At 40.9% G+C, this 25,721-nt stretch overlaps 1 protein-coding gene and 1 long non-coding RNA gene across 10 annotated transcripts in view; one reads left to right on the top strand and one right to left on the bottom strand.

The window, feature by feature from the left end:
- The window catches only part of DYM (dymeclin), a 161,324-nt gene that overhangs the window by 35,995 nt on the left and 99,608 nt on the right, over positions 1-25,721 (bottom strand). For 8 of the 9 annotated variants that reach the window (XM_083465904.1, XM_083465906.1, XM_083465900.1 and 5 more), the window contains 2 exons: positions 23,023-23,125; positions 2,983-3,165 (listed from right to left, as the gene is read on the bottom strand). In XM_083465904.1, the coding sequence (XP_083322030.1) occupies positions 2,983-3,165; positions 23,023-23,125 (286 nt within the window). Of the gene's footprint in view, positions 1-2,942; positions 3,166-23,022; positions 23,126-25,721 lie in introns of all 9 variants that reach the window. The other variant, XM_083465908.1, reaches the window with a different exon arrangement.
- LOC310689104 lies at positions 11,976-18,761 on the top strand. The gene is made up of 3 exons (XR_014517323.1): positions 11,976-13,950; positions 15,859-16,326; positions 16,689-18,761. It is a non-coding gene; the product is annotated as an uncharacterized lncRNA (long non-coding RNA).

Genomic DNA, 25,721 nt, shown 5'->3' with positions numbered 1-25,721 from the left:
CACAAAATCACAGTTGTAGCTCAGTCCCACAAATCCAGGCCGAATTATTCTTATATTATGCAAATAATGCACGAATACCCAAGCTTATGAATATGAGCAGCACAGCATACCTCATTTGTGTAGGTATTTTTTCTCTGTCCCAGCCAAACTTCCAGGGACAGTTATAGGGTAATGCGCAATCTTCCAGCTGCCCTCTTTTACAACACCAGGGAATACTGACATCCACTTCAACTAGAGAAAACTGATAGCTCAGACGGTAGAGCATGAGAATCTTAATCTCGGGGTCGTGGGTTTGGGGCAAAAAGATTCCTGCACTGCAGGGGGTTGGACTAGATGATCCTTGCGGTCCCTTCCAACTCTACAATTCTATGATTCTATAACAGTAAATGTTTTATAGGATGTATGGGAAAGCAGAACAGCTGATGTTCTGGCTTTTTCTTAATTGTTTTAAAGTTATATATTCTGCAACTCTGGTATTATTATTTTAATACACACACACACACACACACACACACACTTATTTTGATGTAAAACACGCCTGTAGATGGAAAGGCTGGTGGAAAATATCTTAAATAAATATGTTTGAAAAGATTGGAATGGCTTTTGTTTCTTTTTTAAACAGAAATGTCTGGCAAAATATTTCTATAAAATCAGTTTATCAAATAATGGCTGTAATGACATTTGACAGACTGCCTTACTGAAATATTTTAGCTAGACAGTTATTAATAAATTGTGATTTCCAGTGTTTAGTGTAGATCCAGCCTTTTCCAGTTATTGTTATATTTTTGGTTGGCTCTCAGATTCTGCTTTTTTGACGGCTTTCAGACTTTTTTTTGGCATGTGTTATACAAGTTATCTGATGTTTATTGCACAAATAAGAATGGATGTATTTGTTCCAATAAACTGATGATAATATACCATCATTGCAATTGATGATGATTATTTTCCTATATAGGCTTTGATTGGGGGATTGGATAAAGCATTCGTGATTCATTGGCTGATAATGTTTTAATTAGACATTTTTTAGCTTTTTAAAATATGCTGTTTCAGGTGCCCCTTTTTGGCAGAGAATGCAATGTATAACTGATTAAAACAAGCAAATAAATAAATAAATCTATCTCTCCTGCAGTAATCAGAGTGCCTGCTCTGCCACCTCCTGTCTTGTCTGGTGTCTCTGCAAGAGGAAAAGCAGATATTCTTATCACAGCAGCCTTCAAGAAAAGTATGATATATTAAAAAACCTCCTTTTTCATTGCAGCTGCTGTTCTGTGCCACCTGATAGTTCCACAAGGGCTCATGAGAATAGAATTAGAAGTACAGTATAAAAAAACAAAGGCAACCTAAAAACATTTTTAAACTTTAGTGTTGAACTGTTGAACAGCTGACCTGATCAATTCAGAAACACAATAGTTCACCATAGGACTATCTAAATGGGAAGGTCGGGTGGAAGGCTAATAAATTTCATTGCCATCACTCCTTCTGTACACTTTCCAGGAGGGACAGCTGACAACCTGCAGGGGACAAGTTTGGTTCTGAGGCTCCCAGTTGCTTATTTATAACCTACAGTCAAACTAAACATGACACTGCGATATCTCTGACTGCAGATCTGTAATAAAAGCTGTGGAAGGACCCTCTAAATTCAATGTGCACTACAGCACATATTATTATTTTTTTAAACAAAACAACCTCTCCCACTTTTCCTGATGGGTATCACTCCCCATGCTGCTGTTTGGCCCTCAGATGAAAAACCTACAGGTACTATCCTACCTCCACAGTCCTTATCAGATTCAGGCTTACATGGAGTTCAGCTATTAGGGATTATATTTTGGATAGCATTGCCAGTCCAGTTTGATAAGCTGCTTTGTCACTTTCTCAGCTGCTCAGCTGTTTGCACCTTGTGCATCTTAGTAATTAATTCTGGCAAGCCACTAGGTCCCTGAACTTTGTCACAAAGAGATCAGATCTTATACAGTGGTACCTCGGGTTAAGAACTTAATTCGTTCCGGAGGTCCGTTCTTAACCTGAAACTGTTCTTAACCGGAGGTACCACTTTTGCTAATGGGGCCTCCCACTGCCGCCCACCAATTTCTGTTCTCATCCTGAAGCAAAGTTCTTAACCCGAGGTACTATTTCTGGGTTAGCGGAGTCTGTAACCTGAAGCGTCTGTAACATGAAGCGTCTGTAACCCGAGGTACCACTGTAAATGTTTCTCTGGACAGATCTAAGAGCTCTGGATCTCTAAAAAATAAATTCTTGTAATCGCACATCTGTCTAGTGGCAAAATCTGTGTGCTATGCTTTACTACCATAGTATAGGTAGCATCAGACAGAGAGATGAGACAGCAGGGGTAACTATTGCCTTGGCTACCTGGTCCTCATAACAAGTATGTATGACCTTGAATCTGAAGCATATTTGAATCTGAATCTGAATAGCATATTTTCTTCTCCCCTCTCCAACCTTTTGTGGGTGTTTGGATATAATGCTGCAGGCATTTATCTGTTTTTTAAAATTTCTGTACAATTCCCACAGGATTTAGATGCTTTATACAGAAATGATCACTTTCCCCCTCTATGATGTGAGAACCACATGCATCTGCACAAAAATGAAATAAAAATACAAATAGCTTTCCACAATGAATGTAACAATTGTAAAAGCAAAATCCACATCTACAAAAAGAAGTTTAAGAACCCAGCAGTTCAAAAGCACGTCAAAGTGCAAGTAGATAAATAGGTACTGCTCCGGTGGGAAGGTAAATGGCGTTTCCGTGCACTGCTCTGGTTCACCAGAAGCGGCTTAGTCATGCTGGCTACATGACCCGCGGGGAAGCTGTACGCCCGCTCCCTCGGCCAGTAAAGCGAGATGAACGCCGCAACCCCAGAGTCGTCCGCGACTGGACCTAATGGTCAGGGGTCCCTTTACCTTTACCTTTTACTATAAAGGGCATTGTAGAAGATCAGTTCGTAAGAGTTTATTTTTACTTACCAGATCTATATTCTGCATTACATCCTGGAAAGAGGGATGAGTTCGAAACTGCTCAAAGAGATCCCGCTTATAAAGCAGTGCATATACTAAGTTAGGGTTATGATGTAGTGAGTTTGTCAAGCAAGAGTTGATTATCTCTAACATCATTCGAATGACTTCTTCAATCACATTCAGGTCCTGTGCCTATAAGAAACAAGCAGAATAGAAAAAAACATTATCTAGGCACGGTTTCCAATGGTGATTATCCACAGGCAAACAGACTGTATTTACTCTCGTAGATTCTAACTAAGTAGTGGCACCTTTTAGCAGACCAATTTACAATGATGTAATCAGCACCTTTACTTATTTTCCATGCTTTATTCTGTGGGTCTAATATGGCAATACATCTCAGCCCAACTAGTCTATCCGGCAGCGGTGCTGAAAATTTTCCATTTCAAAAGGTGGATCTTCATACTTCAATGAAGAGTATTATTTTACCATTAAAAAAGAAAAAAATCACTATGCTCTGTCATGAATAACTTTAGTGCCAGCTAGGGCAGACAGTATTGTCTGGGTTCCAGGAAACTCTGTGGCTCCTGGGAAGCTTATCAGTGTTCCTCAGTGATAAGATCAGTAAGGGCAGACAAACTAAAATGGTCAGAAGCAGCTTGATAAAAGTACGTGTTATTATTTTATGTAAACCACTGTAGGGATCTTTCTGGGTCAAAGTTGAGGAGAAATATCAAATAAATATCTGGATAAGAATAGTCTAGACATGCTGATCCACAATCTTGTAGCCCATCATCATCATCATCCCACTCTTCTTCATTCAAAGATCAAAGGGTGGTTCACAACATAAAAATACAAAAATGAGAACACAAAATATATAGTTCCAGTTACAGATAGGTAGCCGTGTTGGTCTGCCATGGTCAAAATAAAAAAGTTCCTTCCAGTAGCACCTTAAAGACCAACTAAGTTAGTTCTTGGTATGAGCTTTCCTGTGCATGCACACTTCTTCAGATACTTCAGGTATCTGAAGAAGTGTGCATGCACACGAAAGCTCATACCAAGAACTAACTTAGTTGGTCTTTAAGGTGCTACTGGAAGGAACTTTTTTATTTTGACAAAATATATAGTAAAACAAGAACAAAAACAAACCAATATCCAACGACCCCCGACTCCTATAAACACACTTTAAAGGCCTTAGCATGTTTAATCAGACAAAGGCCTGGTTACAGAGAAATGTTTTCACCTAGTGCCGAAAGAAATGTAATGAAGGCACAGGGAGAGCATTCAACAAATGGGGAGCCACCACAGAAAAGGCCCGTTCTCATGTTGCCACCCTCTGGGCCTCTGCTGGTACAGGACACTGTTGTAGGATGACAGACAGTACCTCAGCATGCAGTCATAGAACACAGATAAAGTTATTTGTCTAACACCTCCTCTCCCATATCATCTACCCCAGGCCCTGTGGGATGACATGCAAGAGACCTTTCTTTGGCTCCCTGACTGTGAATTCTGCTTCTGGAAGTTTTAGTGGCAGAGACTCTGATGGGTTTCTGCTGCCAAGCAAAAAACATTCTTATTTTTCGAGGCATTTGGGGTGAACCAATGAGGCCACTTTCTGCTTTCAGTATTTTCAGGCTGATCTGTTATTTTCTGTGTTTTAATAATTATTTTATGACATTCTGGAAACCATCTTAGGATCACTATAATGGCACCACTTTGGAAATTATGCAGATGGTGTAGGTGCCTCTACATTTTTAATCCCATGTATTCAAGATGACTCAAATTACACTGGGGCTATAAGAATGTGCATGGAAATGTTGTAAGCTTTTTCAGCGGAGAGGAACAATAGGAAGTTATAAGTAAGTAATTTCCTTCTTAAATGAAAAGGTAGAGGACTTGTGGAGCCATGAATTCATGTCATTTGTGGTATGAACACCCATTCCTCAAAGCCTTCCCCCCTTGCAGAATTCTAATAAATCTTGGTCAATGGTTATTTAATAACAGGTCTGCATGATACTCTTAACCTCAAAATGGATCATAATACCAAGTGACAGACAAAATAGAATTCTCTCAGAACACAGGAAGAGCACTCTTTGTTTTATGGTCTTATTTACAAGGCTGAGCTATACCCCAATACAAATACCATGAAATAACTCTCCAAGTTCTTCAATGCAAAAACTTACTTGGGGTAAATTTAAACAATGGGCTTCTGGGGAAGGGGATGGGGTTACACAAACAGAGAGTCAAAGACAGTAAGTGGATGAAAGGTGAAATACATGAAGGAAAAACTGCATTTCATTGCTCTCTATACATCAGGCACCTCTACATCTAGACATGGCGTCAGGACAGATATAAACAAGGTTATGAAAACATTTCATGTACATCACCTTGTGTAATAACTTGTGCAGCAGCTTCAAAACAATTGAAACAGATTTTTTTCTCTGTCTCTAAGACAAGACAATGGTTCAAATGAGAAATGCTTTAAAAGCTTTTTTCTCCAATGTAACAGCTGCTCTCCATGCAGAAAGATATATAATTAAACTGGTATTTTTGCACCACATAGTTTGGGCTTTTGTAACAGTTGGGACCCCCCCCCCAAACTACTGAACCTTCTAACTCTGAAATAATTGAGACCAGTGCTGATAAATATCCCAAGATACGGTAATTTTTTTTTAGCTGGCAGCCATTCTTGGAGGCAATTGCTGATTTTTAAGACAACACAATAGGCCAGAAGTATGCAGGCAAGATTCTCAAAAAGAATCTTTTTCCAGATCATACCTCAACAGGGCATACACCCCAGAAGTTCACAGGCTGTTTTAGGACATATGTATGTGTATATACCGTATTTTTCGTCCCATAGGACGCTCCGTCCCATAGGACGCACCTAGTTTTTTTGGGGGGAAATAAAGGGGGGGGGGGAAATCCCTTAATTTCCCCCCCAAAACCAGGTCGGGGAAACCGAACCAGGTTGAGGAACAGCGGGATGGCGGCGCTGCGCCTCCCTGCTGTCCCCCAAGCTTGTGGGGCTGGCCGATGTCTGCCCGGTGCGCGGGGCGCTCTGCGCCTCACGCGCCGGGTGGCAGGCTGCTATCCGCAGCGTGGGGAGCCCTGCAGGGAACTCCTGCAGGGCTCCCCACGCTGCGGATGTCTGCCCGGCGCGAGGGGCGCTCTGCTTCAGGGCGCCCCTCGCGCCGGGCGGCAGGCTGCTATCCGCAGCCTAGACAGCCCTGCGGGACCTCCCGCAGGGCTGCCTAGGCTGCGGATGCTTCCTGAAGCCTGGAGAGCGAGGGGTGCGCACCGACCCCTCTCGCTCTCCAAGCTTCAGCGAAAGCCTGCATTCGCCCCATAGGACGCACCCAGATTTTCCCTTCATTTTTGGAGGGGGAAAATGCGTCCTATAGGGCGAAAAATACGGTATATATATTTACATACATACAGGGATGCCACCAGCATTTCCTGGGCTCAGTACGTTGTAATGAGTACACTGTGCTCCTGCATCCTACTCCTCCCTTACCATCTATTGACAAGAGCTGCTGCGTATGTACATACATATATTAACTTTGCCTAGCTTACCTCACAAGGTTGTTGCAAATAGAAAAGGTGAAGTGGAGGAAAAACATACACAACTTTGAGCTGTACACTATGAGTCACAGTAGAGTGCCACAAAAACAAAGTCTTGTGAGGCCAAAGCACTTATTCAGCCAGGAGGCTTCTTGCTTTATTTCTTCAGAATTCATTCTTTTGGTCTTATCAAATCAAAGGGCAAACTCAGAATAGGCACTCACATAGCAAGAAACAGAGAGGCCAAAATGTTGGCTTCTGCGACAGCTTGTAATTCTTACATACACCTTTACTTTTTGAGAGCATGAAAGTGTGCTTACAATTTTAACCCGGGGAAAAATGTGCTACAACTATCAGAAATCACATCCAGATATTCTTAAACTACTTGTTCCAGAGCAGGAAGACTAATGGTTCACATCCAGTGTTCAATTTCTCGCCCAACTTCGTTTAGAAGTGCATATAATTAAAAAAAATTGTGACATTCTGTTCAACTTCTAAGGAAACTTGGTCTAGTTAGTAAGTGTAAGATAGTTTCCTTTATTTAGGGTTATTATGAGAGAAGCATATGTATTTTGTTTGCAGTAATTCTGGGAAGTTTCCAAGAATTTCCTGAATTTCCTGCATTTTTAACAAGAAACTAAAACCTTCCAATAAAAGTGATGTGGGGGAGGAAAGAAGAAAAAGGAAGTGCGCAGAAAGCTGAATTCAGGTCCAAAGCCAACTTTTCAGTGATAAGAGCTCCGTTGTGCGTATGCAACAGATTTGTTGACACACGTACATAATGCTTCCCGACCACACTGAGCTGCCTTAAAGACAGGACATTAAAATAACCACCATCCCCTTTGACCCCATTTGTTTTGCAACTATGAGTAGGACCTGCCTCCTTAATCTGTATTAATTTTAGTGGATCATCAACACACATTCTTTCTGATGAGCCTAGAAGAGTAAGGACTAATGCCCACCAGCCAGTGCCTTTGGACAATATTGCCCCATACCAATTCTATTTACAATGACCACAGCAAAACAACTCATCAAAGGAACGTTAGACTAGCCCTCCCGGATCAGACCAAAGCTTCATCTTGCCCAGCCAAGATTGTGGCCAACCAAGTATCTATGGAAGGTCCACAAGAGGGACATAATGGCAATACTCCTACACAGCATTTGCTTTCCATCAGCTGGTATTCCGTGGCATTTCTGCATCCAACTGCAGGTATCATGTTTCAACAGACAAAAAGTGTCAAGGAAACTGAGGAGTGAGAACTAATTCTGACACAATATATTCCTCTTCACAACCGCTTTGGGAATGGTTCCTATGAAAGAATACACCTGGAAAACATTACATTGTAAGTAGAGAGACATACACACATAGAATGTTCCAGGAACAAACTATGAGCAGGATGCTGAATTCCTGCCATCGCCTATTAGAGACCTTCCCTGGGAAATCCATGTAGATTTTCAATTCCAACATCATATTTTCCACATGGGAACGATTCTAAAGCCGACTGTGTGGAAGCAAATGTTTGAAGAGGCCTTGGGATGCGAAACTATATCTACATGCATATGTATATGTGTATATATCTAGGCTCCAGCATACACGAATCAGCAAGATGGCAGTGATGGCAATGGTTGTGGCAGGTTTGCAGACCCCATTAAGGTTTGGCAGTACCCACTTCAAACCTCTTAGTGGCTACAAGGATTTATATACACATCAGCTGCCAGAGCAAGTTCAACTAATGTAGGACAGGAGGACTGCACTGCAAAAAAAAAAAAAAGACTATCCAAACTTAAATATGTATTTAAAAGATTTTTGAGTGATTAGTGCTGCAGAAGAGAAATAATTCAATATGACTTGATGGAATTCTACTTCTCCATGGGCAATCTCAATTTTCAAGCATTTAAAAAAAGCAGAATTACAACAGAATGCGTTTTTTTAAAGATCATATGTGAATCCTTAATTCCATGTGGAGATGGAAGAATATGAGACAGCGTTCTGCAGAATACACTGAAGGCCAGTTCAATTCTCAGCAGCAATGGGATTGGGGGGGGGGGCGGGTGCATGTTTGATGTGCTTGGTACATAAGGATCAGCAATTCTAACACTCCCCTGCCAGATATGATCAGCATTAACAGTGTAGACAAAGCACACACAAATGAGAAGTTGGGGAGCAAAAGCATGTTTTATGAAACTAGCAGAACATGCCTACGTGTGTCAACTCAAAAGTAGCTCCTATTAAGTAAATGTGTGGAGGTCGAGGCTTTTAAAAGTTTGTTGTATTCTGGGGCCCAGGGAGAGGGGACAGGGAAATTCAAGTATTCTTTCTAATTCATGCTTTACCATTTCCAGCAATTAGGAATAAAACTTCTCCGAGCAGCAATATTTTTTTCCTGACTCAGGAAAGTTTACAGGGAAGCTTTTCTTTTCTCTCCCCGCCCCCCCCCCATGACCCCTGAATTTTTGAATTTTATTGATATTGATGCTCAATTTTATGTTGTATTTTATGCTGTTTATAAGTCACATTTTAATCAATGTTTTATATTTGCTGTTAGTCGCCCTGAGCCTGATTTTTAAACCGGGAAGGGCGGGGTATAAATAAAAATTCATTATTATTATTATTATTATTATTAATAATAATAATAAATTTTAAAAGACCATGAACAATCAGGTTAGTTACTTCCAAAACACCGTTCAATCAAACATGAGAAAGGTAATAATGACAAGTAAAGAAGTGAAAAGTGTTTAAGTTGTGTGTAAAAACTGTTTCAATATCAGCTTCTAAAAATACAACATAGGGGTTAAATTAGAAAAATCATCTACTTTACCATTGCTCAGCGAGTGCACACAATTCAACACAGACTGAAGTACTCACATACCCACTGATATGAACAGACTTAAGCACTCTAAACTTTATTGGGACTGGGAATATTCTATATTTTTTGAAGAAAATGTTATCTGGCCATCCCTTAAAGAGCTCAATAAACTGCAAAGTATTTACTGCTTAATAATACTGTAGTTTTAACCATTTTTATTCTTCATTTTAAATTGTCTATATTAACAATACATCAGTATAGGTTTTGTTTGTTTTAGAATGAATTCTACTTAAATGTGACGATATTTTGGGTCTCCTCCCCAAATGTATCAAGTCGTAAATAAAATTAAATAATATTTAGTCATACAGCATTTTAAGGATGCAATTGTAGAGACACAAACAGAGCAAGATACTGTACAAAATTGAATGAATGGCACAGTTTTAAACTTATAATATCTAGCTTTGAAGGCATAAGTACTTATCTTTAGGACTGTCCCTCTATTTTACCATTTGTCATTTCGTGTATACACGGACAAAAAGAAAAAAATCCACACACAGCATTTACGCCTTCCCTTAAAGGTTTGTACCGGTTGAAGGTACAAACAGGAAGGGAAAGTTAGGGCAGATTTGGGAGAGCTGTGATAGCAGGGACACTATTGTTTTAGATTAAGTGTTGTTGTTTATGACTTTCCATCTTATTTTTAAAGCTTATTATCCACAAGATTCTGGATAAGAGCTGAATGCAAATTCAGGCTATTCAACTTCCTGAGTCTAGAGTTAGAAACTAAGACTGGATAAACTGTGGAAAAAATGTTTTGACCCCCTCCCCCAAAGGAAGGATATAAGAACAGTTTTGATACATCCTTTCCTTTATAGCCATATTTGACACTTTGGAAAAGGAATCAGGTATCTATCCTAATGCGATCTGGCTGTGATCCCAACCCCCCCATAACCCTTTCCCACAAATACACACTGGGGGAAAATGTGTTGCACTTGTAAAGTCTCTATTATTGTCTAAGTCAGCCTTCCCCAACCTTGTGCCCTCCAGGTGGCACTGTAACAACAACTCCCATCACCTAAATCAGCACAACAAATAATATTTGAAAACCATCTGAACAAACCATGGATAAACTGATCAGAGTTTAGTTCAGGATGACATGCTAAACTGTGGTTAATCGAAAATGGAAGTGAAAACTTCTGATCTCCTTGTGGCTGCGTTGAAAGAATGAGAGCACAGAAGTCCAAGTCTCGCCACAGCTCATTCCTGTCTGAGAAACTACAATATATTGTGATGTTTTAATGTAGCCATTGACTTGAACTAGCCAGGTAATGATGCAAATGCAGACTACTAGTATTATTAAATTGTAAAAGGTGAAATAAAATATCCTGGAAATGACATTGTTTAAGAATAGGATTCAAGGTATGTCTATACACCAGCTGATCTGTTCTTGTATAAAACACTTACTGTACACAAGAGCCTGGAAGAGGACACCTGATGCAATGGATACGAACCATGGAGCATTTCTGAATGTACATTTTTCATTCATACTTTACACATCCATGCTGAATAAAGTCAAGATTTCCCAAGCAACAGTAATTTGAACAAACCACAACACCTTTCCAATCATACACACAAGAAAACATTTTCACTTGGTTTTACTGATCTAATTTCAAACACATCAACCCACTGTGCCAGTCTTTATTTGTAGAGCCAGATTTTCACAGTTGCTCCCCCCTCTTTCTTAGATCCTGCACAGTCCAGCAAAGCCATCAGCATCTAGAATAGTGCCAGTCCAACTGTGAGCAATTTTGCGTATTAAAAATATCCCAAATATCCTCAATTGTGAGAGAGGGAGTTTCGACATAGAAAAAAATTGTTGGCAGCAAGAATGGCCCACCTCCTTCTGGCAAAAGACTCCAAGAACATTCAACTAATGTGCACTCAAAAAGTGTCCTTTGAAAGGTCATGGCAGACTGCCAGAGGAAAGATTATTTATTTTCATATAGGATGTGCTGGACTTCAGACTCTAAGGATTTTTTCCTACCTTGCCCTATGCTGCAAACCCTTCTGCCATATCAAAGGAGCTGAGCCAATGGGCAGCCAGAGAGTTGTGGTACTTTGGACGCATGCCAGGCCCTCCAATGCCACAAAAGAGCTCACAAGCGACTAGCTCCTAATCATTTATTTATTGCGTTCATATCCACTTCTTTCTCCAAGGAGCTCAAGGTGGTGTACATGGTTCTCCCCCTCCTCATTTAATCCCCAGAGCAACTCTGTGAGGTAGGCTAGGCTGAGAGTAAGTGACTGTCTTCATGACCAAGTGAGCTTCATGGCCAAGCGAGGATTTGATCCCTGGTCTTTCCAGGTCCTAGTCTGACACTCTAACCACTACACCAAAAGGTCCTCTGTGACATCCAAGACATTAAGGCAGGCATAGGCAAACTCCGGCCTTCCAGATGTATTGGAACTACAATTCCCATCATCCCTAGCTAACAGGACCAGTGGTCAAGGATGATGGGAATTGTAGTCTCAAAACATCTGGAGGGCCGGAGTGTGCCTATGCCTGCATTAAGGCAATAGCATCAAGTGAAGGGAAAGATAAATGAAATGCTAAGGAATTACAATGGGGGATGTTGTGGAGACCTTGCCCTACCTTAGCAGACATGCTTTTTAAAGTGACAACAGAGTTGAGCTCTGTGGTTTTTGTACATGTGAGAGAAAACCATCACACTGCATTTTGCATACCCACACTGGAGCCACTTAATTACCCTAAAAAAATAATAATCATGTCAGTCTGGGATGGTTGTTAACTCCAAAGTTAAAAGCAACAACTCAAGGCTAAGATTTCTGAAGAACCTTAATTAACAAACTGTAATAAGAAAGAGCCAAGAGAAAAAGAGAGATGAACTGTACAATGCAAAACACACAAAGAGACTGGACTTCATATTTCAGGAAAATCCAATTAAGTTTTTTTCTCCCTCAGGGCAGTGTAACATGAGTTGCTCTATGACTCCGATACACAAGCAAGCAGAAAGAACACTGTGGGAACTGGAAAAACTCATGATCATGACCACTTCTTTATTTCCCCCAGGCTGTGAGTATGTTGGCAAAAGTAGCAAGCCTGTGGCCTACCCCACCCCAACGCAAGGAAAAGAGAAAAGTTAAAAATGCTAGAAACCAGTTTTAAGTTCTTGAAATTATAAGTCAATCTAGTTCCTCTAGAAACAATATTATCACAGTGTGAGAGGAAGACATTCTTATGGAGGCACAACCTACTCTGTGATCATCCCCCAACCTTGCAGGCCAGCTCTTGTGTGGTATTTGGATTAGGGGAGGCCAGAATGTATACTGTGGCTAGTTACTGCTGCGTGCTAAAGAAACACTGAAATAACTATTCTTTTATTGCGATTTGAATCTCCTCTTCATACACTGAAGCACGTGGTGCAAGTCTGCACAGCTCTGTTGCATCGCTTGTCCTTTAGTCTATCCTCCAGATGAGAAAAAGTTCCATTAATTGAACTGCTCTTCTTACTAGGATAAAGTCTGAGAATGCAAGCTCTAGAACATGGGTTCCACCAAACATGGCTTTTGTTCCTGGCAAAGCTCTGACCAGATTTGGACTTCTCATAATTTCCTGCAACAGTTCCTATCCTTTCTAATCTGTTTGTCTGTTCAACATACATATGTGGACACTTGGCAACATCATAGGAAGTTATTAGCAGCTGATACTATTTATACTGCTAAAGGAAGCTGTACCTTGTCCTTTTCATATACACTAAAGTTCTGGAGTGTTTACCCAGGGAATGACCGTGGTAGAAGAGTTCAGGCATTCCAGCTAACTAAGGGTGAAGCCAGCAAGGTGAACTAATGGTAACTAACTTGGGTGTGTGCTGGAACATGCATCATAGAGAGGGTTTGTGTACTCATCACTCAGCTGGGCTGTCAACAGCATATTGCACCAATGCTCACTCACATGTCTTCCAGGAACAATTCAAAGTGTTGCTGTTGTTTATTTTAAAAATATATATAAAGCCCGAAAAGGCTAAGAAGGCCCAGGAATTTTAAAGATTCATCACATTCTTGTGCTTACATGTGGGTTATTGGGAATATATTAGACCTGAAATGACACCCATTGTCTTCAAGCGGTAGACTCGTTATCTGGTGAACCGGGTTCGATTCCCCGCTCCTCCACATGCAGCTGCTGGGTGACCTTGGTCTAGTCACACTTCTCTGAAGTCTCTCAGCCCCACTCACCTCACAGAGTGTTTGTTATGGGGGAGGAAGGGAAAGGAAAATGTTAGCCGCTTTGAGACTCCTTCAGGTAGTGATAAAGCGGGATATCAAATCCAAACTCTTCTCTTCTTCAAGGGCTTGATTCAAGGTGCCAGTGATGACTTATATAAATGGGGATCACCTCTACGCGCCATCACAAGCTTTAAGAAATACCTTCTTATATTTACCATCTATATGCCAAGCTGAGACAGCAAGGGTATGAACCTCAGGATCCCTTCCAGGTCTACATTTCTACGATTCTCTGAGGAATTCCACTCGAGACTCACCAAGCCAAGCAAGTGAAAGGAATCTTTTATTCAAAAAGATAACCAAGATCACAGTAAGATTAATGTGTTTTTTCTTGGGGTTTTATGACTAACGTAGTTTCTCACCTGAATCTCTTGGGATGGGGAGTAAGTTAATTAAAATAAATGCAATGTTTCCTGCACACTTAGAAAAATTACAAAAAAGCACACGTTTTGCTGGCATGTGAGAAAAGAAAACATATAGCATGAAGCCACTGAAACATGTCTGAATAACATGATAAAAATGAAAGAGTTAAGGAACAGAACTGATGTATCTGCCATGGTAATTCTTTGTGCAGGCTGCATAATTCAGAATGCCACTTAAATCCACTGTCTGGAAAAGTAGCCAATGTGGAAAATGGTTCCCTATGGCCATCGCCTCATTATAAATTTGTTATTAATAAAGTAGTAGACGTCTTTGCTGTCTGTGTGCATGATTCTTTAGAGCCCCAGCCAGCACCATCAATGGCAAGGGATGATGGTAATTGAAGTCCAATAATAAGTGGGGGGCACGCAAATGGACAGAGCTGTGCCTTGAGAAGCAAAAGGGGAAGAGCAATCACAGATACAGAATTTAAAAAGAAACTCAAACAAAGTTTTTTAAAATTCTAAGTTTAAAAAGACTTTTCAGCCACTGTAGCTGAAACTGCAGCTGTGAAACAGGCAATCTTCTAGGATCTGACTGGAATACCTGGCTCTGAAGGAGGACGACTATGGCCCTTTCTCAGAGTCTAGGCAAGGCAGGGAGGTGGACAACAACCCAGGGAATGGCAGCTGAGCTTGCTCTCCCCCCATTCAAAAATTCATCCAGCCCAGGACTTAGTTGGTGAGTGAGAGAGCAGCAGTGTCAGGTCTGTGAGGAGGGCTTCTGAGCCCTAGGGAACTCACCCAGTGCCCAACCTCATTGGCTGCTGGTGCCAGGCCTGTATTATCTCCATCTAGCATTTCTCCTCTTCTCCCACCTTTTACATTTTCAGCATTATCCTTGTCCTTTACTTCTCTTTCTTTAACCCAACCCTTCAGGCCCATTCCACATGTAGGCTGCTCCCTCTGGCAGCAGAAGTTCACATGCTTCATGCCAGCAGCATTGCTAGAAACTGACATCAGTGTGGGAGAAGCCCTACTAATGATTCAGAATGGGAGAACATGCCATTTTCTCCTCAGGGATAAATAAATACAACCAGCTCCAATGGCTAGCTGGAGCTGCAAACAAAATCATTTTCAATCGCGTATTCTTCACGAGCTTGCAAAACTTGAGATGCAGATGCAAATGCAAAACTCTCTTTTCAAAATGTGAATGTTCATTCATACAGTAATGGATGGAAGTTTCTTCAACAACTCTTGAAGCAGGAAGCTAGAAAATATGTTTGCTAATAAGTGTAAAAGTTCAAGATAAATTTGTGGGAAAAGAGGCACCAAAGCCCATTCACAGTATTTCAAGGGAATACTTTGTATATTTGTGGCTTACAAATTTAAGCCTAAACTGATACCCCAAACAATATAGAAGTGGGCAATAGACAGTGAACAGCAGGACATCTAAAGGATGCACTTTCTCTCAGCAGAGGGGTCTGTGCAAATTCTGCACCAACTACATTGATTTTCGAGTGTCAGGTGCCTGGAACAAGCAAGCACAGCTACAGGCACACCCACAGTACCAGTACAGTTCATTAAACCTGCATCTACTACTATTTAAAGCTACCTCGGTTGTGGCGCCTGCCCTGTGGAACACCCTCCCAGCAGATGTCAAGGCAATAAGCAACTATCTTACTTTTAAAAGATATCTGAAGGTGTCTGAATGTTTGATGCTGTATTGTATTTTTAATATTCGGTTGGAAGCCGCCCAGAGTGGCTGGAGAAACCCAGCCAGATGGGCGGGGTATAAATATTATTATTATTATTATTATTATTATTATTATTATTATTATTATTATTATTACCTGTAGATAATCATTGCTCCTAATTAGACTGGCACAAGAGGATAGGACAACTCTGCTAGTAGGTACCAGGTTACCGAAACACTGAGTATTGAAGCATTTTCTGAAAGGCTGTGTTCGCAAGATGTAAAAATGTAAAACGAAAACTGGTAACAGAATGGGAACACCTATGCTTCCTGGAGGACTGTACTGGAGGACTGCCTACTTATTTTGAACATGTGACAAAAAGGATGAAGGTAAAATAAAATAAATAAATACTCCTCAAATTCAACTGTGTATCTCGATAACTTACACCTATTTTAATGGACACAAGGTTGGGGCAATACATGCTGCAATGGAGACTTGTGTGCGTTCAGGACACTATTCTGCACTTCAAGGGCAAACCCCAGCTTTATCCCCACCCACTACACTCATTTTCATGGGGTCAAAAAAGATGCACCAAAAATATGTAATGTGATTTCTCCTTTCAACACTGAGGTAAAGGTAAAGGGACCCCTGACCATTAGGTCCAGTCGTGACCGACTCTGGGGTTGCGGCGCTCATCTCGCTTTACTGGCCGAGGGAGCCGGCGTACAGCTTCCGGGTCATGTGGCCAGCATGACTAAGCCGCTTCTGGCAAACTAGAGCAGCGCATGGAAACGCCGTTTACCTTCCCACCGAAGAGGTACCTATTGATCTACTTGCACTTTGACATTCTTTCGAACTGCTAGGTTGGCAGGAGCAGGGACCGAGCAACGGGAGCTCACCCCGTCATGGGGATTCGAACCACTGCCCTTCTGATCGGCAAGTTCTAGGCTCTGTGGTTTAACCCACAGCGCCACCAGCGTCCCAACACTGAGGTATCTAAATGAAATATAGCCTGTGTATTTACAGTGTGGTTTTCTATGAAGTTTGAACACCTGCTGAATCTTTGCACCTGGTTTTTCTTATTGGGAGCACGAAGAGACCAAGCAACATGCACCCTCTGAAGCAAGGCCTCTCATACACTGTGCTTAATTACTTACATTATAAATCAGGTGAAAATACTGGAGTTATTATTCAGGCACAAATCTTGTGGACTATTACTCATCCAACCTCCCCTCCACCCAATAAAATATTAGAAAATTTGACCCCAAACCTTTGCTTCTCAACCACAAGTGGCTACTTAAAGCTATTTGTGTAGTTGGTAGACTGTGAGAAAATGAACATCATTCCGGTTTCACTTTTAGTGAACAAATAGTGTCTGGTCCACAAAACCACTGTCTCAAACTGTCACGTATGGATAGTCTCAGCTGAGACATCATGGGTAAATTAAGATGGGTCTTCTAGAAAACACCACCGAGACAAACCGACTGATAATGCTTTATCTTGTTAACAGATGCAAAGAAGATGTGGTTGTCCCCAAACCAGAGAATGCTGCTGTCTGTCTGCCTCCCTTCCTTGTTTTGCAGCAGACTCTAGAAAAGCACGTATTTTGCACATCATGCCTGGAAAACTACTAAAGTGGACTCGCTTCAGACTTTTTGGAGTCTCTTCTTCAGCTAAGCACAATATCAGCTAAGTTCAGGAATAAATGTTGCCACAATACAATTTCGGCCTCTGATTTGTCAAATGAAATAAACAAAAAAATTAGGAGAACCCCTCTATAGCGAAATACATTGATACTGAGACAAACTTTGCAGTCATTTTTATGCACACTACCTATCAGGGATGTGCAATTCCTGCGCAATGAGAGACTCAATTTTATTCAGGTTATATTATGCAAATTGATAAATTCTGTGCAGACCTGTTTAACAATGCACAGCTCATTTAGCATAAATATATAGCATGCTTTTTCTTCTCGAAAAGTGGATTTTAAAACAAAAACAAAAACAGAAAAGGGGACAAAGATTCAAGAGTCCTGGAAAGGGGCATAAAGTAGGGTATAGAAGTGGTAGAGCACATGTTCTGAAGTTCCTAAACCACCACCCCCATCAACTCCATGGAAAAGATTTAAGGAATAGCCTCTCAGTTATGGTTAACAATATTTAGCTAGATGGACCATTGGTCTAAAACAGTACAAGGCAGGTCTGCACATCGGCCAAGCCAAATGGATTATCTGACTATGTATTATGGACGGATGTGTGTTAGACAACCCCCTCCACCACCTATTCCACCACCCCTCCACCACTGAAGTCCTTAGCAGGCAACAAATACTGGAAAATTATCGTCCTGCTAGTAAGCCACCATATATGAATAGTGGTCAGAGATTCTCCTGATGGATCACAAGTTGTGAAGACTTGGTATAAAACAGGCCCTTACACACCCTTGGTATCTGAGCTCTCAAAAGAACTGCCTACATTCTGTTAAAATGTTCTCTTGAAATTGTGATGTTTAGGAATTTCCACCAAACCAATCCCATTCCACCCTGAAGTAAACCACTGTTACAGCCTGATTCCATACATCTTTACTCAAATGTTCCACTGGGATCAAGAGGGCTTACTCTCTGGTAGGTGTTCCTTGGACTGTGGACTTGGTAAATCCAGACCAGAGTTTGTATCATGTGGTCTAGAACCTAAGCATACTGAAAACTGTAAACTCAAAAAGGAGAGCATTCATTCCCGAAATCCATGCTTTTATAGTATTGTTAGTTTGCTTAAAAGATGGCTAACTTTTATGCTATCATTCAGAAACACACCGCACATGTCAAACCATGTAAGCGGAAATTAAATATGACTTCTAAAACACAAGTTGCTTTAAGGAACTAAAATAATGTAAGGGAGTAATTTAGCATCTACCAATGCATAAAGACAGTAAGATTACTGGTTTTTTGCTTATTTGCAGGAGGAATGAAATGAAGGGCTATTTATATAGTACTTACTGCTTTGGCTATAATCAAATGTAATAACAAGATAGAACCAAAACAATCTTTTTGTTGAAACCACCTTTGTAATACTACTTTTTAATAACCCACCTAATGGCCAAATTAGAAGGACCCCAACTGAAGCCATTCATCCCACATAAAACAAACATTTCTTTTTCTTCTTAGCTTTGTTTTACTAGCTATATTATTTCCAGATGATGTTGGGGGGGTATAGTTTTTCAAGAGTTAGATGCTTAAACTGGCAGCTGCTTTCTATTTACCATAGACAAATATAAGATGAATCAAAACTGGGGCCTTCCTTGACTCCTTTATGGAGAGAAGCATCTCACCCAGCAACTACATAACAGGGTTATTTAGATTATTAATCAAGGGGAGGATACTGAATTACATCAAGAGTTCTGGGCCTGCCAATCAGATTTGCACAGTATATAAGAAAAAAATCAGTCCTCTGGCAGGAAGGAAATTAACTGTGGTCAGAAATCTATCATAAGTGGACTCTTGTTCACCATTTTAACATGTCCACTTTAGTTTGAGAGGTGGATAAATTTGTCACACCTCAGTTAATACTGAAACCTAATTTATTGGAGTAAAACATCATGATAAAGCTCTGGATTTTCAGATATAAGAGTGTAATGGCTATGAGTTACTCGTGCGTAAACTGGTGCCTCTCTAGGCTAATTTGCCTTGTTAAACCTTTCTGACTGCACAGCCCTTGCTCATCGCGGCTGCCTCAGTCGCTGGCAGAATCCGTCAGTGGGCGTTTCTTGAACCTCTTCCAACATAAAAGTTGTTTGACACCCAGTCTCCTCCTCCTCTCACTGCGCGGGAGTCTTCTGCGCAGGGAAGGCGTGGGTAGCGGAGGACCTGGGCTCTCCTCACTGATGTCCAGTGAAGAGTCCTGGAGCCCTCTCTCCGATTCCCCCATCTGCCCCCCTTTCTCCCTGGTGTTGCGCTGATTAGCTTCCCCCTCCACTGAGCTGTTTCTCCCCCTGCTGCTGGGTCCTTCGCCAGCATCATCTGTGAGCCTCCCCTTCGCCTCTCGCTCTGATGTCAGTTTCCTGACAAAGAGTATATACCTCTGCACCCCTAGAAGAAGCCTCATGTTATGGTCATGTGATGTCCATTATTGGGCAGTCACATGATCTAAGTGAGACCTAGCTCATGTTACTAGTTGTGGAACCTCTTTAGTGGGGCAAAAGACAAGGAGTGTACACTTGTGGTATCTATGAAGGTCTGGGGATCATGGGCCATGCCCAGCTTTTAAAGCAGGGAATATATAGGAACTGAAATTCAGCAGGGGCTTTCCTTTTAAAAAAATAATCTTGTTATGTGAATTCAATAACTTAATTACAACTCGACAAGCTAAACTTAATAACGGAAAACAAAATTATTATTATACAATTGGAAAGCATGTATATTGTATAACTATTTTTTTTTAACTTCCAAAAAAATCAGCAACAGGACACCAAATCTTCATGAACTTTTAAAGTTTTTCCTACTCTAACAATCCAATCCTATGTATGCCTCAGTATTGTTGCTTGCGTCCTCTGGTATTATGAGAGGGCTAACCCAACCCTCTTAAACAGATATTCCACTGACATTGTGGTTTGAAGGAGCCTTGCCTTTTTATTTGATTATATTTGCTGCTGTATTGTTTTTAAATTTACTGTTTTTAACTGATTTTGCTCTCAGTCCCTTTGAGTTTTTCCAAAAGAAAAAGTAGTATACACCTTTAAAAAATAGAGTTGTACCTTGGATCCCAAATGCCTTGGTACTCGGATGTTTTGGCTTCTGAACGCCGCAAGCCCAGAAGTGATTGTTCTGGTTTGCGAACGTTCTTTGGAACCCAAACGTCCGATGGGGCTTCCACAGCTTCTGATTGGCTGCAGGACCTTCCTGCAGCCAATCAGAAGCCACACTTTGGATTCCAAACGTTTTGGAAGTTGAATGGACTTCCGGAACAGATTCTGTTCGAGTTCCAAGGTACGACTGTAAATAAAAACAGAGGACCCATCGACAAGAGCTATTTCCAGAGCAGTCTGCATAGGACTGTAGCCTAAGAAGGGAGTTCCACTGAGCTCAGATAGACTAACCTCTCAGTAGTAATGCTTAGGATGCACTGTGCCTCAGAAATTCTCAAAGCGCTGGCATTTATGTGCACTGCAAACTCTCGTGAGCCATTTTTCTGTTGTAGGCATTACTGATCTTGCTACTATAATTTCATTGCATCATAAAGTTCATTCTCCACTCTTCCCTTCTACTGCAAGGGAGAGTACGGGTTCGAACTTAAAATAATACTAAAAGATCACAACATGGCAAAAGGAATTCTGTAGTTATGCTAGTGGTTATGTTATGGCTTATTTATATACTGCTTTTTGTCCAAAAGGACCTCAGAGCTCTCTCAATCCACTGACAGACAGTGTGGTGTAGTGGTTGCAGCCTTTCTCAAACTTGGGTCCCCAGGTGTTGATGGACTACAACTCCCATCATCCTTGACTATTGGTCCTGGTAGCTATGGATGATGGGAGCTGTAGTTCAACAACATTTAGGGACATAAATGTGAGAAAGCCTTGGTTAGAGTGTTGACTAGAACTTGGGAAACCCAGAGCCGGATTCACCTTTTGAGTCCTGTTAGCAGAAGCCCTGTGCTTTCTCCCCATTTCTTGCCTACCCCTGGCAACTGACATCAATAATCCAAATTAACCACTGCTGAAGGACAATAAATGAAAAGCAATTACATGCTGTCACGGGAATTGGGGTTGTTTGTGTGTCAACCTCTAGCGGTTCCAAACTGCTTAGGGGTGGGTTGTGTCTTTCCCTGACTGAGCAGCCTGGGTGCTGCTGCTGCTCAGTCGCTCGACAAATCCGTGAGTGGGCGTCTTCTAAATTTCCTCCAGCATAGAAGCTCCTTGACGGATAATCTCCGCCTCCCCTCTCTGCGCGAAACCCTTCTGCGCAGAGTGGGCGTGCCCAGGGGTGGCCCTCCACTCTCTTCACTGCCTTCAGTGCCAGAGTCTCGGAGCCTATCCTCCAAGATGCTTTCCCCCTCTTCCTTCTTCCTGGTGTCACCTGGACATTCTTCCCCAGATGACGTTCTCTCTCTACCCTTACTCGTTCCTTCTTCTGCAGAATCGGGAAGTACCGCCTCTCCCCTCTGCTCCGATGTCAGTTCCCTGACACATGCATATGTATGTGAACAAATACACAGTAATAGTATAATCTATTTCATACAGTTGATCGCACTACTTTATGTTAATTGACTCTGGCTTATCGCTGGTGCTTTAGAACTGCTTTTACATATCCCACTTTGAGCATCTATTTATCTATTTAATTTAAACACTTCTATAAACCACATAATATTCTTAAAAATTCTAAGTGGTCTACAGTCTAAAAAACAAATATAGAATTCAAACGAAAACACAACCTATAGCCAAAGAAGCAGCAATATTTTAAAAACAACATAAAAGCATATAAAACAAAAATTCAGACAATTCAAACATGCAAAGCAGGATCTAGTTTTATATTTTATATGTCAGGGAAACCCTAGGCACTGGGTTTTGAGACACTGCCCTATTCTGTAGGGTTTGGTGTTGTGAGTAAAATTTCCCCAGGTGATCTGAGTGATCTTAAATCTCTAAACAGTGAGATACATACTTTAAAAATTATGGATATTTTTAAAATTAAAGAATATATAGTACTTCAACTTTGTTATCTTATATACAACCCCATATTTCAAGAAAGGGTTAATACTAATGTGGCTTACATAGGACTCCTCTGTGAGTTTATGGCTGAACTGAGATTTGAATTGGAGACTCCACAGATTATAATTTAAATTCTTAACTCAATATTCCAGCTCTCATCAGCGTTCTGGTAACGGCAGGTCCGTACAACAAACATTTGGCATATCCAGAGAAAGTGAATGGCAAACAGAATATGGCTATTATCTGACAATGTTCTCAACAGATAAAATCTTCCTATGTAAGAGGTTACTCCAAATTGCTATTGCTATGTGTGGATGGATGCGGGCTAAAAGGCAGCCAACCAAAATCCTGGCCCCCCCCATAATGGCAATCATACTCAAATGTTCAAGAATTGCAAGCTGTCAGACTAAAGTAAATGTCTTAGCTACGAATAGCTGTGGTTTTTATTTTGCCATTTGCAAGTGCATTTTTTTTAATTTTCTCAGTGAGTTTCAGACATGATGTCACCAGCAGAGCTTCCTATACTTTGGTGTTGGTGGTTGCCAGGTTGTCACACGCTTTGATAGACTTCTGCAGGGTTAGGAGATGCTATTTTGACCTGTTCCCTTAATCACTAAGTTTGGTACTCACATAATCCGGAAGCGGAGAGTCATCTGAAGCAAGGGAACTTCTCAAGGATTGTGTGGCTTGCTCCAAAACCTTGTTGTGCTTTTTTGACAACAATGAAAACAAACTGGGGAAGAAGAAGAAGAAGAAGAAAAGAAGATTTGTATGTTTATTTCAATTTCTAAAAAGGGTTGTATAAAACAAGACTGCCGATTCAGAAGTGACTCTATCAAATTGTATTGTACATAGGCAACTTTTTAAAAAAGTTTATGAATTGAAAATGGAATTCAGTAACAGACTGGCTTATTTTCATAATGGAACATTTTTTAAATATTTCACAAAACTGACATTGTGTTTTGACAACCAAAAAGAGTAAGTAAGTAACCACTAAGAGCTGATGTAGATGTAACATAATGCTGGCTCATAGCTACAGCTATTTAAAATGCTATTTCAAAGTAGATTTATATGTTTATATTTCGTGGGAATATGATATTTACGATGTAAAGATCTAAAGCAAGTATTTTTTGTCAGAGGAAACAGGGAAGAATCCCTTGAGTCATCTTTAAGATAACACTATCAAGCAACTGTCACCAGGTATTGATTATTTTAAAAATTGTATACCATCTTCCCATAACATATTCATGGTGGTTCATAACAGAAATAAAAATACACAAGCATAATCACAAAAACATCAATAGTTAAAACAATTCAAAACTAAAGCGAGCACAGCAACAGCCTAGGAAGATAGCTCTGCAAAAAAAAAAAATCAATGGAATAAAACTGAGTGCTGATGGGGCCAGGCAGACCTCCTTTTGGGAGATGGTTCCACACCCTGGGTGCCGCAGCTCAAAAGGCCCTGTCTTGGGTACCCATTTGCCATATTTCAGGTGGCGGGTGGGCCCAAGGCAGGGCCACATAAGAGAAGCAAAGTTGTCAAGCAGACTCAAATGAGGGAAGGCAATTCTCCAGGTCCCAGGCCATTTAGGGCTTTAAAGTTCCTAAACTACACCTTGAACTAAGCCCAGAAACAAACTGGCAACCAGTGAAGCTGGTACAAAATGGGTGTAAAATAATCTGACCAACTGGTTCCATTTCGATCTCTGGCTGCCACTTTTGGAACCAATTGTTGCTTTTGGATTGTCTTCAGAAGACTGTTCCATGTGCAGTGCATTAGAGTAGCATAATCTGGAGGTGACTAGAATATGAATGACAGAGGCCAGGTCTGTTTGTTTGTTATTTTAAAGGGTGCAGTTGGATTATAAAATGCTGGTAAAAAGCATTGCTGACCGTCACTGCTACAAGACCCTCCAAGGTGCCGAGCTGGATCCAATAGTTTCACTTGCATCACTATGAATACTATCAACCCTACTTACACACCTAAGAAATACAGCACACTTCTGCACACAGTCTTACTCAGGCTGCACTTTATCAAACCACACTCTTTAGAGTATTCCTGAATACCGCAAAGACTTGAATGGAAGCTCTGAGATTGTTCTCTAATTTTTGATTTACAGATTGTTGATTCTCTTTCTTACGATCTATATATCACAATATAGCTCCAAAAGACAGAGATATGTTTTATTTAGTTCTTTATTCACTGTAGTTTAAATAAAGATCTAACATCAAAAAAAACCCAGGCCTAATAATATCCTCAAACCACAAATGCAATTCCCACATGCACCATTGTGAAATGTGCATAGCATTTCAGGGGCTTAACACTGACATTATAATTTATGGGCTATTCATTTATACAAATCCTTCATGTAATTCAGTAGTGACTGATCACAGAAGGCTGCCTTTCTAGCAATTAATTTTCTAGATATAGTGAGTTCTAGATATAAATAAGCAACTATTCCTTAACCAGTATGTTTTGCAATTAAAGAAAAGTAAAATGATCTATTTAACTTATGTCCTCCCCAAAGTCACAAGAAACAGTTATTGCAACACATGTTCTATAAACATAAAACTATTAAAGAGTAAGCCACAATATTACTAAGTCAATGCTAAACAACATTTGAGACCCAGAGAGGTTTGAACCTCCAGCTTGAGGGCAACATGAGCACCTGCACCAGGATAAGACAGGAGATTGTCTCTAACAGGCTTTAGATATGATCCGTTAAAAGCTCTCATGGCAGGCTCTCTGTGGGTGCTAAACAGCAAAGGGCACCCTTGGCTCAGCTACAAGCTCACCATGCACTGCTATGACACTTTCAGGAGCTGAATCGGTCAGGTTTAAAGGCTGAAGTTTTTTCTTCATAGCCAAAATGTAAAGAGAAATGTAAAGTACTGCACTTGGGCAAAAAAAATGAGAGGCACAAATACAAGATGGGGGACACCTGGCTTGAGAGCAGTACATGTGAAAAGGATCTAGGAGTCTTGGTTGACCACAAACTTGACATGAGCCAACAGTGTGACGCGGCAGCTAAAAAAGCCAATGCAATTCTGGGCTGCATCAATAGGAGTATAGCATCTAGATCAAGGGAAGTAATAGTGCCACTGTATTCTGCTCTGGTCAGACCTCACCTGGAGTACTGTGTCCAGTTCTGGGCACCACAGTTCAAGAAGGACACTGACAAACTGGAACGTGTCCAGAGGAGGGCAACCAAAATGGTCAAAGGCCTGGAAACGATGCCTTATGAGGAACGGCTAAGGGAGCTGGGCATGTTTAGCCTGGAGAAGAGGAGGTTAAGGGGTGATATGATAGCCATGTTCAAATATATAAA

Source organism: Podarcis liolepis (assembly GCF_965112155.1).
Source record: "Podarcis liolepis genome assembly, chromosome: 11".
Lineage (NCBI taxonomy): Eukaryota > Metazoa > Chordata > Lepidosauria > Squamata > Lacertidae > Podarcis > Podarcis liolepis.
Note: the sequence above shows the minus strand (reverse complement) of the source record. Positions and strands in the feature narration are given on the sequence as shown.